Consider the following 15,743-nt stretch of genomic DNA (forward strand, 5'->3'; position numbering starts at 1 on the left):
GGCATCTGAGGGGAGACAGCTTTGCGTAGCAAAGTATGATTTCCTCTGAGCCCCAGGAAAGCTTGGCCTTGGCCGGAATATATTGAACCATGGGGGTCAGTGAGTCCTGGGGGCAAACTCTGAGTGGGAGGCCTGGGACAGGGGCCAGGGAGCTGGGGTTGGGTGCTCGGTGACTGGGGTTCTAGCAGAGGGGAATGCTCAGGGTCCTGGAAAGGGTATTTTCCTGATGTTGGGCCAGAAGCCCTCAGGAGCCTCCAGCTGTGTGGTGAGAGGGAGGATGGAGCAGCCGGCAGGAGTGGCCACCTCTTCCTGCTTGGCGAGCAGACGGGCCCCCCATGCCCTGATGGTCAGGAACTGCCCCCTTCCCTCCCTGCAGCTGGGAGCCTGGACTCACCTGGATGGCTGAGTTCTCATCAGAGGTCGGGGCTGTGGATACACTGGAGAGGACTGGACATGGTCCCACACACCCCGAGGGCCTGTCACAGGGATAGTGTCAGGGCTGAGACCTTGGCCCCCTCAGCTCCCCATGCCCAGCTCCTCCGGGAAAGAACAGCACTCACTCCACCTGCCACCTAGTGGGCGCTCCCTGCGTGACTCCTCCGCAGACCCCTCGGGCCACTCCCTGAGCCACAGGCATTACGGCTTAGAGCCTGCGGAGGTGAGATGTTCACTCCAGAACACCCACCTTGTACCCCACCCCACCAGCACACACTGGCCGGGGAACACAGCCCATCCCATAATGGACATCCAGCCACATTCCTCGGGCTGTCCCTCCCTTTCCATCCCCCTTTCTATGCCGTAGTGACTTTTCTACATGGAAACAGTGAGGGGTGCCTCCCATACCCTGGCCCGTGCATGTGGGGCCACCTTGGACCCAGGGGATTGGGGCCTCTGAGGATCACGGACCCAGTGGTCGGGGTCTCTGCGAGCTGAGGGAAGTCCTAGGACCAGTTGGGATGTGGGGTGTACCTGGCAGGTGGTGTGGGCATCCCAGCCCCTGGACGCCAGGGTCAGCAGCTGGGGTGTGTGCTGCTCCACAAATTGGTTGCACTGAAGAAGGAGAGACACAGCAGTGGAGGGGATCCAGGCCCTTTGCAGGACATCCCTGTTGTGTGGTCCTGGTCTCTCCACTTCTCTGGGTCACTCTAGAGCTCCCTCCTGACTCTTCCATCAGCCCTCACCGAACAGCTCTGGCTGCAGTTAAAACCCTTAACAAACCGGAGCCAGCTGAAATGGAGGGCTTCCATCAGAAAAGCAAGTGACACTGGAAACAGAGGGTCTTCAAACTCAGGCAAAGCCTGGGCCGGGTGGCCCACACCTGTAATCCCAGCACTTTGGGAGGCTGAGGTGGGTGGATCACGAGGTCAAAAGTTTGAGACCAGCCAGACCAACATGGTGAAACCCGTCTCTACTAAAAATACAAAAATTAGCTGGGCGTGATGGTGTATGCCTGTAATCCTGGCTACTCTGGAGGCTGAGGCAGGAAAATCACTTGAACCTGGGAGGCGGAGGTTGCAGTAGGCCAAGATTGTGCCATTGCACTCAAGCCTGGGTGACAGAACAAGACTCTGCCTCAAAAAAAAAAACAAAAGCAAAAACAGAACTTAGGCAGAGAGACGGAATCTCAGCCACTACCCTCCCCTCCACCTCCATTTCAGTTCTAGGAGGAACCTTAATATTCATCTGGTCCTTGAGACCAGATGTGATGGGCAGTGGGGAGGCTTGGGAGTTGCTGAGTAGGGAGTACTGTGCGGACAGCCACCTCCTTGGGAAGAGCATCAGCTGGCTTGCCTCAGGACAGCATCTCCATTTAAGAAGGGAATTTCCTGGCCGGGTGTGGTGGCTCACACCTCTAATTCCGACACTTTGGGAGGCCGAGGCGGGCGGATCACCTGAGGTTAAGAGTTCGAGACCAGTCTGACCAACATGGTGAAACCTTCTCTCTACTAAAAATACAAAAACTAGCCAGGCAGCATGGTGCATGCCTGTAATCCCAGCTACTCAAGAGGCTGAGGCAAGAGAATCGCTGAGAGGCTGAGGCAAGAGAACCCAGGAGGCAGAGGCTGCGGTGAACTAAGATCATGCCATTGCACTCCAGCCTGGGGGACAAGAGCGAAACGCCTTCTCAAAAAAAAAAAAAAAAAAAAAAGAAGGGAATTTCCTGTCATTGGGTATTGGCAGGGGCCCTAGGACCTTCAAGCCCAGCCCTCTCCTTTTGCAGATGGGTTTGTCCTGAGTGAGTCACATCTTGAGGAGGGCAGGGGCAGTAATGAGATCAGGACTCTGGAGAGAAGGCCAGTCCCTTTCCCGGCTCCAGCTGGCCCTGGCATTTCTCATCTCCTGGTAGATAACTGGGCCTCTGAAGGCTCACCTGTCGCTTACTCAGCCTGTGAAGGGGGCCTGCTGGTCCTCTGGAGCCCATAGACCTTTGTCCAGAGGCAACTCCTGACCCTTAGCAGCCTCTGCCCTAAGTTAATAGTCCCACCGTTGTCTGCCCCACATCCTGTCTGCCTGTCTGTGCTCCAGTCCAGCCCATCCTATGTGTCTCTGGCTGCAAAGTCCTTCTTGGGCTCAGCCTTCCACCTTGAACAGGCCCTGACCACAAGTCCCTGTGTGCCTGCCCCGTACCTTTTCCCTGTCCAGCCAGGAGCCAAGGCAGGTCTGGAGCATTGCCTGTGGCATGGCCTGCTCGCTGCTGTTCCTGGCCTGGGTGGTCACGGACATGCAGAGCCGGCACTCGAAGTCTTGAGGCAGCCATTCTCCTGTCGGCGACCCTAGAGAGGCAAGGGTTAGGGGGAAGCAGGCAAGACCACCCTGCAGAGGTGTTTGGTTTCTGTCCTCCTTGGTGCATTGCAGCAGGACCAGACAGGGAGAGGGTCATGCAGGGGCAGGGGAAGGGGAGGAGGAGAGCGGGCATTGGGCTAAGGAGCGGGCAGTGGGCTCACCTGGGGCAGCGCTGTCATTCAGGGAGCACCGGAGGACGAGGCCGCATACCAGCTGGGGCAGCATGCGGCCCAGCAGCGTGTCAAGCAGGATGACGGTGTAGCGCTCCGCCAGGCACTGGCAGATGCCACCCGCCACCAGGGGTACCACGCGGCACACCTGGGCCACTGCCACAGCTAGCACACCCTGGGGCGGGGGCGGAGAGAGGCCAGCATGAGGCCTTCACTTGGCAGCCTCCCCTCTCTGCCCAGCACTCAGCTAGACACTTCCTACACATTCCCTCATTCTCTTCTAGAAGGGAGGGCAAGGCTGTAAACAAATGACACTGGGGATTGAAGAGTCCAGGGGATGCAGGGGACTCACCCAGAGTCACTAAATGTAGGAGCCAGCTTCGGACCTACGCCTAGCTCCAAAGGCTCTGGCCCACAGCTAGTGACTCTCAAACTGATCCGCTGGACCTGACCTTCCCCCAGGGCTTGGGATTCAGCTGCCTGCCTGACTCTCCTCTCCTGCGCTTCCCACAGGCATCTCAAACTCAGCATGGCCAGGAGGGAGCTCTCTGTTTTTCTGCTCAAACCTGTTTCTTCTTGAGTCTCTCCATCTCAGCTGCTGGCATTACAGAAGGCTGATTGCTCTGGCCGGTCTGTAAAAGTCACTGTGGAGTTCCCCCTGGTCCTCATGCTCCAGGCCCATCCATTCCCAAGTGTAGTGAGCCCACCTCCCAAACTCGTCCCCAGGCCAGCCTTTAGCTCTGTTCCTGTCACATCGCCTCTTACTGTGATCTCTGCAGTGATCTTCCTTCCTTTCCTCCCTCCCTCCCTTCCTTTTTTCCTTCTTTCCTTCCTTTGTCTTGCTCTATCACCCAGGCTGGAGTGCAGTGGCTCACTGCAACCTCTGCCTCCCAGGTTCAAGTGATTCTCCTGCCTCAGCCTCCCGAGTAGCTGGGACTACAGGCATGTGCTACCACACCCAGCTAATTTTTGTATTTTTTATTAATTTTTTTTGAGATGGAATTTCACTTTTGTTGCCCAGGCTAGAGTGCAATGGCGTGATCTCAGCTCACCACAACCTCCACCTCCCAGGTTCAAGCGATTCTCCTGCCTTGGGTTCCAGAGTAGCTGGGATTACAAGCATGTGTCATCACGCCCTGCTAATTTTGTATTTTTAGTAGAGATGGGTTTCTCCATGTTGGTGAGGCTGGTCTCAAACTTCTGACCTCAGGTGATCCGCCCGCCTCTGCCTCCCAAAGTGTTGGGATTACAGGTGTGAGCCACCTCGCCTGGCTAATTTTTGTATTTTTAGTAAAGACACGGTTTCACCATGTTGCCCAGGCTGGTCTCGAACTCCTGGGCTCAAGTGATCCACCTGCCTCAGCCTTCTAAAGTGCTGGGATTACAGATGTGAGCCACTGCGCCCGGCCTTGATGTTTCTTAACGTGGCTTGGAAAGGTCTCCCTGGCCTGGCCGTGCCTGCCTCCCGGGACGCTGCACCAGTCTCTGTTCCTCAGCCTTGCTCAGCTTGCTCCTTTGGGAGGCCCTTTGTCTATCAGGGCCTTGTCGTCCTCTAGGTCTCAGCTTGATTGTCACCCCTCAGAGACTCTTCCTGACATGCCAGCATCATCCCCACACTGGCCATCCCTCATCCTGCTTGAATCCTCAGCGTTCTGAAAACTCCCCCACCACAGCACAGGCTCTGGGAAATCAGGAACCTCACCTGCTGCTGTGAGCCGCCCATGGCTCATGCCACCCTATCTGGGGAAGGCTGAGGGGGCAGGGCCTTTCCTCATTTGGGACCCACTGTGGGGCGAGGTAGCCCTGGGCTGGTGGGCCACTGGGCAACAGCCACTGCGGGTCTGGAAGACTCCAAGTTGGACTGAGGCAGGGATGGGGAATCTATCTGTGGAAGTTCTTGAAAAATCAAAGCAGGCCGGGCGCGGTGGCTCACGCCTGTAATCCCAGCACTTTGGGAGGCCGAGGCGGGTGGATCACGAGGTCAAGAGATCGAGACCATCCTGGTCAACATGGTGAAACCCCGTCTCTACTAAAAATACAAAAATTAGCCGGGCATGGTGGCGCACGCCTGTAGTTCCAGCTACTCAGGAGGCTGAGGCAGGAGAATTGCTTGAACCTGGGAGGCAGAGGTGAGCCGAGATCGCGCCATTGCATTCTAGCCTGGGTAATAAGAGCGAAACTCCGTCTCAAAAAAGAAAAAGAAAAAAGAAAAATCAAAGCAACTTTTCTACAGAGACCTCTGGGGATGCTTCTCCATCAGATGGTGAGCTGCTGGAAGACAAGGCTGCGTCTTGTCCGTTTTTGCATTTTGGCACCTGGCGTGGCACCTCCATGCAGTGGGGGCTTAATGTTTGTTGTGTGAACTGTAGGCCTGACACCTACCAGGCCTGAGTCTGAACCCCAGGGTCCCCTGGGTGGGGGCAATGCACAAGCAGCTCTCTCCCCTCTTAACTTCTGGCAGCCAGCTGGGCCCTGAAGGGGGTGTGAGTTGGGAGGGGGGCGCTGCAGGGAACCCTCCTGGGCTCCGTGCTGCCCTGGATGCCTCACCTTGGGAATCATGGCTTGGACCCGCTTGATCAGAATCCTGCAGAGCCAGCAGTAGGGGAGAGGGATGGGGAACTGCTGCTCAGAGAGATCCTGGGGAGAGAATTGGTTGGAGGCCAGGCTGGGTGCTGGGAGAAGAGTCCTCCAGGCTCTCCTCCCCTCCCTTTTCCTCCCTTTCTCTCCCTCCTCCCTTAGGCCCTGCCTGGAGCTTCCCATCCCCTTCCCAGCCCTGCCTCTCCCAGGGCCCAGTGCCATGGGCTTCAGAGGTGGCCCTAGCCCTCTGGATCCCCACTCAACTGGCTGTGGGGGAGTCCCTCACCTGTGTGTGAGGCCCAGGCCTCGGCTGGAGGGCCCCAGGCAGCACGGGGAGGACCAGCTTGTCCAGTAGAAGGTTGGGCAGAGGGTCTGACATCCCTGGCTTCTGCTCTGGCTCTGGCTGCCAGGATTTGCACAGGCCCAGGTGCGTACAGATGCCCTTTGAGTTCTGGGGCACAGCACAGAGGGGGAGTGTTAGGGTCTGGGAGGGAAGCCCACCCCTGTTCAGGCTGGCCCAAGGGCTCAGGGACCAGGACCACTGGAACTGGAAGAAGCAGGCCTAGTGGGAGTGCTGTGGTTTAGAGCTCTATGTGGGGACAAAAGGCAGAGATGGGGCTGTGTGGGGACTTTAGGGCAGGTGGCCAGGATTGTGTGTGAACGAGCATGAGCATATGTGTAGGAATGAATAAGTGTGTAAGCATGTGTGTGAGGGTGTGCGAGCATGCAGGCTCACCACATGCACCTTAACCTGGGGGCTATGGTTGGGTGCATGGCTGAAGGGCACTTAGTTTCCTGGGCCCTTTGTGGGCGGGGTGTGTATGTGTCTGTGTGTGTGGCCAGCTGGGGTGCTCTGTGTGTGTGTCTGTGTGTGTCTGGCTGGTGGGGGTGCTGTGTGTGTGTGTGTGTGTCTGGTTGGCTGGCTGGGGTGCTGTGTGTGTGCTGTGTTGTGTGTGCTGTATGTGTGTCCATGTGTGTGTGTGTGTCCGGTGGGGGTGCTGTGTGTGTGTGTGTGTTTGTCTGGCTGGGGTGCTGTGTGTGTGCTGGGTGTGTGTGTATGTGTGTGTGTGTCCAGACAGCTGGGGTGACGTGTGTGTAACTCCCATGGTGGGCACAGGGGCCTGCGTGGGGAGGCAAGTGGGAGGCGAGCTTGCAGCCCTCACAATCTGCTTCTGGAAGTAGTCGATGACCAGGGGGAAGTAGTCGTCGAACACTTGGTTGCACTGGGGCATGAGCAGCTTCAAGGGGAGGGTGCTGCACTCCTGCTCCAGGAACTTCCGCATCCTGTCCTGAAAGGTTGGAGGGGTCGTCAGCTGGGCATCTCTGAGGTCTGCCCCACCCAAGTCCCTGGACATAGGGCCCCATCAGGGGAGACCAACCCCCAGTCCCCCAGGGCACTGGAGTTCGAGAGTGTCAAGGAGGTAAGTAGTTGGGCACAGGTAGGGCCCCTTCCCCTCAGGAAAGACCATCTGTGGCTGTGCTGTTGAGCTAATGGCCAAGATTTGCTCCCAGCTAGGAGGAGCTGAGAGTTCCCAGGTACACCCAGGCCTCCCACTCAGCCTGGAAATGGCCCCTTTAGGGGGCTCGCCCCTTCCCTGCTCTGTCCCTCATCTTTTGGGCCCCAGACTTCATCCAGGATCTGGGCCTCATTACCTGGAAAATGGCCTCCTTGGCCATCTTGGTAAGGATGTGGACAATGTCCTCACACTCTTGGCATAGGTCATCCTGGGGAGGGAGGGGGCCCCACGGTGGAGGACACATGAGTGGAGGGCATGCTCCCAGCTCCAGTCGGGAGGTTCTCTCAGGCAGAGGCCAACAGAACACTCCAAGGCATAAACAGCTGCCCACCAGCCCATCTTGTCCCATCTTATCCATTCCATTCTGTCCACCCCATCCCATCCCATCCCATTCATCCGACTCCATCTATTCTGTCATCCTATCCCATCGAATCCATCCCATTCCATTTCATCCTATCTTATTTCATCTCATCCCATTCCATCTCTTCCATCCCCTATGGGGGCTCCACTCCCCTCCTGCCCATCCAGAGCCCACCCAGCACCCTTCATCTCAGACCCCACCCAGCACCCTTCATCTCAGACCCCCAGTTGCTGTGCATCCTTGGTGGTACTCACGGCTCCCACATGTCCCCAGACTTTCTGTAGGCAATGCCCCAGGGCTCTACATTGCAATGCTTGCTCTAGGCTTTGGCACCAGAACTCAGGGCCCTGGGCACAGGCCACGGATGAGGTGGTCCAGGCAGCTGTGGTTTGGGGCCAGAGCAACCTTAGTCAGGATCTAAGTTACACACCTGGCATCCTGATTTCACCCAATCTCTAAACCCAGTTTTGATGGGAGTGTGAGGCCATTAAACATGTGTGAGGCAGACAGCTCTGGGTTCCACCTGCTCCGGGACCCACAAGCTCTGTGACCTTGGATAAGCCCTGGATTCTCTCCGAGCCCCAGCTGCTTTGTCTTTAAAATGAAGACACACTTGGGATGATGCCTGGCACAGAGCAGTGCTCAGTGAGTGGTGGAGCTGCCTAGGAGAGGGAGGCTGGGGGAGACTCACCAGTGCCCGAGCCACAGAGCGTAGGCAGCAGCAGCAGCAGCCACTGAAGCAGGCGTGACTCGCCCATGGCACCTCTGCAGCCTGGGTACACTGCTTGGGGCATGGCCCCTTATAGCTGGGTGGGGCGTAGGGGTGCTATGGGAATGGCAGCAACCTCAGTGTTTGCCTTTGTCCTGGAGAGCCCTCCAGGTGCTCGATCCCACCTCTTCCCAGCAGGGACACTCCTGCCTGCCTTACCACCTGTCCTGGCTGATGGCCCCTTCCTGCTCTCTTTGCCCCCTGCCCAGATTCCCATGCGCCTGGACTTGTGGCTTCCTCCAACCAGGGGTCTCTCAAGCATCCACACTTGGTCCCACCTCTCTAGGCTGTGGGAGGGAAGCTGAGGAGGGTGGGGGGCATTTGGCTGGGGGTAGACAGGGTGATCCCCTCCCACCCCTCCCTGGGCCTCCCAGGCCCCCTCCACTCTTGAGCAATGTTCTCAAGAGCTTCCTGCCTGGCTCTTAACCCAGGGCAAGCCCTGGAAGGGCAGACCCAGGATGCTCCCACCTCCTCCTTACCTTTTCCCCTGAAAAAAAACTTCTGATTCTATGGACACATGGTTGGCATTAGTCAGGAGAGTATTTACATGGAACAGAAAACAAAATACCCCAAGAGTCTGAGACAAGATTTCTGTGGCCCTGGAGCAGCTCCCAGACAGCCCTATTGGGTAGCTGCTGCCCATGGCCTCTGGGGAGCCCCTTCAGGGTAGGGACTGGGGCATAGTAGCTGCGATGGTTCAGCAGAAAGAAACTCGTCTGCAGCTGCAGGGGCTCTCAGGCAGGGCCCCCACTGCAGAGCACACTGGAGAAAATCCTCACAGGCTGAGGGGGCAGAGGATATCTCGAGTGGAAGAAGGAGAGCATTAGCTCATTGCCACCACCCGGCCATTGTGATCAATTTATCTATCTCTGCGGGAGCCCTCTCCCTAGTGGAAGCTCACAGGCCTCTAAACTCAGGAAGCACTACAGTGCTCTTGGGGTGGACAGGGCAGGAATTAATGTCATGATAAAAAGAGTTGGGGCTGGGCATGGTGGATCACTCCTGTAATCCTAGCACTTTGGGAGGCTGAGGAAGGAGGACTCTTTGAGCCCAGGAATTCGAGACCATCCTGGCCAATATAGTGAGACTCCATCATTACAACAAAATTTAAAAATTACCCAGGTGTGGTGGTTCATGCCTCTGGTCCCAGCTACTCAGGAGGCTGAGGCAGGAGGATTGCTGGAACCCAGCAGGTTGCAGCTGCAGTGAGCTGTGATTGTGCCGCTGCACTCCGGTCTGGGTAACAGAGATCCTGTATCAAAAATTTTAAAAAATGTTTAAAAAAAGGAAAAAAAGAATTGGACACAAGATGGCTAATGACACACTCAAGGTGACCCAAGGATTTATGTAGTTTCTGTTGGTCTCAAGCCCTTGTCAGTACAACAAACACAGCTGCCATCCTGGGAGTCCACCAAGACTGTGTGAAAATGTGTAACCAAAGAGTAGGAACCCAGTGACCTTCGTAGAAACTCAGGAAGGTGGAACTGGAAGATGTTTGTTATTTAGTATGTGTTAAACAAATGAGCGAGTAGGATCTGGTTTGAGTACAATCAGGACAGGCTGCCAAGAGAGTAAGTATATGTGGCTGGCTGCCTTCAGGGGCATATTGGTTAGGGTGGTCTCGCTACCATAACGAAGAGCCCTCCAGTCTATGGGCTACATGCATGTTTCTTTTTTTTTTGTTTTTTGACATGGGGTCTCACTCTGGCACCCAGGCTGGAGTGCAGTGGCATTATCTTGGCTCACTGCAACCTCCACCTCCCAAGCTCAAGCGATCCTCCCACCCCAGTCTCCAGAGTAGCTGAGCTCACAGGTGCATGCTACCACACCTAGCTAATTTTTTTTCTATGATATTTTTGGTAGAGACATATTGCCCAGGCTGGTCTCGAACTCCTGAGCTAAGACGATACACCCGCCTCAGCTTCCCAAAGTGCTGGGATTACAAACATAAGCCACTGTGCCTGGCCACATGTTACCTTCTTCTTCTTTTTTTTTTTGAGTTGGAGTCTCACTCTGTCGCCCAGGCTGGAGTGCAGTGGTGCGATCTTGGCTCACTGCAACTTCTGCCTCCCAGGTTCAAGCGATTCTCCTGCCTCAGCCTCTTGAGTAGCTGGGATTACAGGTGCCACTATCCTGCCTGGCTAATTTTTGTATTTTTTTTAGTAGAGACAGAGTTTCACCATATTGGCCAGGTTGGTCTTGAACTCCTGACCTCAGGTAATCTGCCTGCCTCAGCCTCTCAAAGTGCTGGGATAATGGATGTGAGCCACTGTGCCTGGCCCACATCTTTCCTTCTTACTCGGTCACAGTGCAGCACAGGTTGGCTCTAGGTGGGAGCCTAGGGTCCATACCATCATTTGGGTGCTTGGACTCACCCTTCTGCTTGCTGGGAGGGCCTAGAGTCCTCCCCTGGGTCCTCTGCATCTGGCCGACAGGGAGAAGAGAGAAAGAGTGGAAGACGGTGGGGAAGGTTTTAGGGACCAGGTCTGGGAGTAGTGTCCATCATTTCTTCCCTCTCAGTTCAGTCTGGTGCCCTCACTAACCTCAGGGAAGGTTGGGAAATGCGATGTGCCTGCATGCCCAGGAGGAAAGGGAAATGTTGGTGGACACATAGCATTGTCTAAAAGCCATAACACTGAATGCAAAACCAGGTGCTTATGTGAGGTTTTAGTGAGTCCGTGGCTTTTATCGGAATCTCAAAGAGGGGTTGGTATCTGACTGTCGAGAGCTGCCATCCAAGAGCACCAATAAAGGAGACACAAAAAGCCAGCTGTTGACTGAGCTGAGGGTGTGCTGGCTCCTGGTCCATGCGATGGGCAGTCCCCCAGCACGCCTTGCTCTGATGCCACCCTCACCACAGTCTCTGATTAAAATTGAGCTTCCTGTGAGGCAGGACTGCGGGGGAACCTGCACAGATCTGCCTCTACTGACGGCTCTCCTCCCAGCCCACCTGCTTCTCACTGGAAATGAATAAATATTCTGGGCAGGCCGTGGTGGCTCACACCTGTAATCCCAGCACTTTGGGAGACCAAGGTGGGCAGATCACCTGAGGTCAGGAGCTCAAGACCAGTCTGATCAACATGGAGAAACCCTGTCTCTACTGAAAAAAAAAACAAAAATTAGCCAGGTATGGTGGCACATGCCTGTAATCTCAGCTACTCAGGAGGCTGAGGCAGGAGAATCGCTTGAACCTGAGAGGCGGAGGTCACAGTGAGCCAAGATGGCACCGTTGCACTCCAGCCTGGGCAATAAGAGCAAAATTCCATCTGAAAAAAAAAGAAAGAAAGATAGAAAAAAAAACATCTCGTAGCTATTCTGGGGATGGAGAACTTGATTAACTCAAGTTTATAGGAGATGCCTTCCCTCTTGGTGTGTGGACAAACTCGTTTCTGATGGTCAGTTCCTTGTCATCAAACTACAGAAAACACGTGTCCCGCCCAGCATTGTGTCCATGGGTCTACACTACACAAGTCTGCCCTTGCCTGCCCCAGTAATCCTGTCTAGAAAGCCACTCACCACATCCCTGGAAAGGGAAGCCTCATGGACTACCTCCCTTCATCCCCCTGACCAGAGCTGATTGGACCAGAGGTAGACACCAGACCCCAAAAGAGTTCATCTGCATGCTTGGCTAAGCCAACTGGATTTTCAAATCAGGAGATGAGAGCCAAGTCAGCTGGTTGTGGGGTGAAGAGTCAAAGTCAAGTTAATGGTGTATTACCAAGAGGGTCCTTGACCACTTAATGCAAAATAGCCTGGAGCAAATAAAAACCGTAACTCACACTGCCTGGGACAGCTATTATGAAAAAGCAGACAATAATATGTGTTGAGAGGATGTGGAGAAATTGGAACCCTAGGTGCTTTGCTGCTGAGAATGTAAAATGGTGCAGTCACTGTGGAAACCCATGTGGAAAATAGTTTCTACAAAACAGTTCCTGAAAAGTTTGAATACTGAATTACCTTCAGACCCAGCAATTCTACTCCTACATACGTATCCAAGAGAATGGAAAACAGGGACTGGAACAGATATTTGTATGTCAGTTTTCTTTCTTTTTTTTGAGATGGAATTTCACTCTTGATGCCCAGGCTGGAGTGCAGTGGCGCTATCTGGGCTCACAGCAATCTCTGCCTCCTGGGTTCAAGCGATTCTCCTGCCTCAGCCTCCCAAGTAGCTGGGATTACAGGCATGAGCCACCATACCTGGACGAATTTCCTTCCTTTAAGGCTCAATAATATTTCTTTGTGTGTGTACACCACATTTTGTTTACCCATTCATCTGCTTCCTCCCTCTGTCTCCCCAGGGTCAGCTGGATTCTATTAAGAACAGCCATGTTGGCATTGACCTTCCTCGAATCTCCGTTTCTTTACGTTGCTGTTGTGGGCTGAATTGTGTCCCCTAAAATATATGTTGATGTCCTAACCCCTAGTGTTTGTGACTGTGAACTTATTTGAAATAGAGTCTTTGCAGGTTGCAGTGAGCTGAGATTGCGCCACTGCATTCCAGCCTGGGAGACTGAGCAAGACTCCGTCTCAGCGGGTAGGGGAAAGAAAAAAAAGGAAAGAAATTCGGACACATGCTACAACATGGATGAATCTTGAAAACATGAAGTTCAGCGAAATAATCCAGTCACAGAAGGACAAATATTGTGTGATTCCACTTATAGGAAGTACCTGGAGCAGTCAGAGCCCTGACGTGGCCGAGATGCTGATTTAACCAATCCTGAGCCTTTATTGTCCTGTTCTTACAATTTCTACTTGGATATTCTATGACCAGAAAGTGTGATCACAGCGGAGGCCTTGGGGAAGATCTGGGTGTTGAATCTCAGAGCAGAATATTCCCTGAGTAAGTGTCCAAGGTGGGTGACATTTGGCTCCTGCGTCAGGGCTGTCCTCTTTCACCATCTGTCAGATGTCCCTTCCCTCAGGGCCCTGACGAAAGCTCATCTGCTCATCCTCCCTGCCAGGAATGTCCTTTCCCTCTGTCCCTAACTGGACACGACCTGCAGGAAGGAAATGTACTTGTCTGCCCATGGCTGATTCAGGACCCAGCATGGTGCTGGGAATACAGTGGCTGCCTAACCAACCAACTGCCATTCCCTCTTTCTTCCTTGTTAATGGAACCCAAGTTTTGTTCTGGTTCAGAGAGCTGATTCGGTGCCCTTGCCCTGGGGACGCACCATGATCAGGCTGAGCCATCTCTCTTTGGCAGTAATTACTTAGGGTAAGCATGTGTTTGGGTTCTGGTCAACCAGAACTGACGCAAGTTGGCTGGGGGCCATGTGGTAGGGGGATACTTCCGGGGAATGTTTTCATCTTGGTTAAAGCAGACAGATGAGAAGAAATGCCTCTTTCTCCTTTTGTACATTCCTATGCAAGGCTGAGATGTCGAAACCATGGCAGCCATCCTGCCCCAAGAAGTGGGAGACAGCAGAAGTACTGAGAAGGAGCTCAGAGCCCTGACACGACCAAGATGCTGATTTAACCAATCCTGAGCCCTTGTTGTCCTGTTTATACAATTTCTACTTGGATATTCTGTTATGTGCCTCCCAAATCACCTCAATCAAAGGCAGAAGGAAGGAAAAGCAGGCAGAAAGAAAGAAGGAAAAAAGAAAAGAGGGATGGGGGAAGGAAGGAAGGTAGTTTGTACTTTGCATCCTTTTTGCGCAGGTTAAATTTCACATCCTCCAAGGAGGTCTCCCAGTTTCCCCCAACATGGGACCAATCCCTGTCCTCTTGCCATTGTCCTGTCTGTCCTTTGTGACAGCTCTTAGCATTGCCAGACTTTGGCTTGGGTGTCCGTTTGGCCTGGAGGCTACAACTTGAGCCTTTCCTATGCCCCCTCCTGGGTGCACACACATTTGGTTCCGGCCAGTGTCCTCCTGCCACATAGAAGCCTGCTGGGCAGGAGCATGGGGGCCTGGGAGCCTCTTGGGAGAACCTGCTTCCTAAGGGACGAGGGAGTCAGACTGACCAATTCCACTCTCTGACAAAACCCCAGTTATCAGAAGAGAGTAAGGGTTTTGAGATGGAGTTTCACTCTTGTTGACCAGGCTGGAGTGCAATGGTGCGATCTCAGCTCACTACAACCCCTGCCTCCCAGGTTCAAGTGATTCTCCTGCCTCAGCCTTCCGAGTGGCTGGGATTAAAGCAAGCACCACAGCGCCTGGCTAATTTTTGTGTTTTTTAGTAGAGATGGGGCTTTGCCATGGTTTTTTTTTTGTACTTTAGGTTCTGGGGTACATGTGCAGATCATGCAGAGATGTTGCATAAGTGCATACATAACCAGGTGGTTTGCTGCCTCCATTCCCCCTTCATCTATATCCAGCATTTCTCCCCACATTATCCCTCCCCACCCTCCCCACCCCCTGCTGTCCCAACTGACCCCAGTGTGTGATGCTCCACTCCCTGAGTCCACATGTTCTCATTGTTCAACACCTGCCTATGAGTGAGAACATTCAGTGTTTGGTTTTCTGTTCTTGTGTCAGTTTGCTGAGAATGATGGTTTCCAGATTCATTCAAGTCCCTACAAAGGACATGATCTCATCATTTTTTATGGCTGCGTAGTATTCCATGGTGTATATGTGTCACATTTTCTTTGTCCAGGGGCTTTGCCATGTTGACCAGGCTGGTTTCAAACTCCTGACCTCAGGTGATCTGCCATGTCGGCTTCCCAAAGTGCTGGGATTACAAGTGTGAGCCAGCATGCCCAGCCCAGGAACTGAGCTTCTTATGGCATTTGTCATCTACCAGCCCAGCCCAGCCCAGCTCTGCCCCTTCAAGTAGAGCCTGGGTTCCAGGAAAGGAGAGAGCAAAGAGCTGTTCCACTAACAACTTCAAGGGCACCCTTTTGAAGTTCAAGTTGTTTGGCTCTGGCACATTGACTCCTTTTTTTTTTTTTTGAGACTGAGTTTCGCTCTTATTACCCAGGCTGGAGTGCAATGGCGCAATCTCGGCTCACCACAACCTCCGCCTCCTGGGTTCAGGCAATTCTCCTGCCTCAGCCTCCTGAGTAACTGGGATTACAGGCACGCACCACCGTGCCCAGCTAATTTTTTGTATTTTTAGTAGAGACGGGGTTTCACCATGTTGACCAGGATGGTCTCGATCTCTTGACCTTGTGATCCACCCACCTCGGCCTCCCAAAGTGCTAGGATTACAGGCGTGAGCCACCACAGTGATCCACCCACCTCGGCCTCCTAAAGTGCTAGGATTACAGGCGTGAGCCACCACACCCGGCCTTGACTCCATTTTTTAAGTCCACACTGCTATAACCGGAAGAAGTAATGGTTCCATTCATTTATTCATTTCTATTATTTTTATTCAATTATAAAAATATATACTTAGCAACATGCCAGGCACTAGTCTAGGCACCGGAGATACAGCAGTAAACTGGATAATGTGCTTGGCGTCAGCGAGCTTCCCTCCTACTGGATGCTGTTCATGAAGGCAGGTTGTTTCTCATTGAACCCTGGGGCAGAACTTGCATCTAATGATATCTTGGGCTCTAATCACGCCCTTGATGGGGCTTTGTCCACAGTGGGGGCTCAAAAATATTTTCTGAATTCAAG

The 15,743-nt window shown here is 53.7% G+C and overlaps 1 protein-coding gene across 1 annotated transcript; it reads right to left on the reverse strand.

The window, feature by feature from the left end:
* Window positions 1-413: 413 nt before the first annotated feature.
* Window positions 414-8,203, reverse strand: SFTPB (surfactant protein B). The gene is made up of 10 exons (XM_064377800.1): window positions 8,101-8,203; window positions 7,664-7,791; window positions 7,185-7,256; window positions 6,695-6,820; window positions 5,818-5,982; window positions 5,502-5,591; window positions 2,946-3,129; window positions 2,629-2,774; window positions 970-1,050; window positions 414-476 (listed from the first exon to the last, which is right to left on the reverse strand). The coding sequence occupies exons 1-10, from the start codon at window positions 8,201-8,203 to the stop codon at window positions 414-416; spliced, it is 1,158 nt and encodes a 385-aa protein (XP_064233870.1).
* Window positions 8,204-15,743: the final 7,540 nt, after the last annotated feature.

Source organism: Aotus nancymaae, unplaced genomic scaffold (genome assembly GCF_030222135.1).
Source record: "Aotus nancymaae isolate 86718 unplaced genomic scaffold, 86718_ANA_hifiasm-v0.15.2.pri h1tg000017l, whole genome shotgun sequence".
Classification (NCBI taxonomy): Eukaryota; Metazoa; Chordata; class Mammalia; order Primates; family Aotidae; genus Aotus; species Aotus nancymaae.

What these genes read in the sequence shown, in the direction of transcription:
- SFTPB (XM_064377800.1), bottom strand. Translation starts at nt 8,203, where the DNA reads ATGCCCCAAGCAGTGTACCCAGGCTGCAGAGGTGCCATGGGCGAGTCA. An exon ending in CCAAGGAGGCCATTTTCCAG is followed by an intron (nt 6,821 to 7,184) that starts GTAATGAGGCCC and finishes CCAACCTTTCAG; the next exon opens with GACAGGATGCGGAAGTTCCT. An exon ending in TCCAAGCCATGATTCCCAAG is followed by an intron (nt 3,130 to 5,501) that starts GTGAGGCATCCA and finishes CCCCCGCCCCAG; the next exon opens with GGTGTGCTAGCTGTGGCAGT.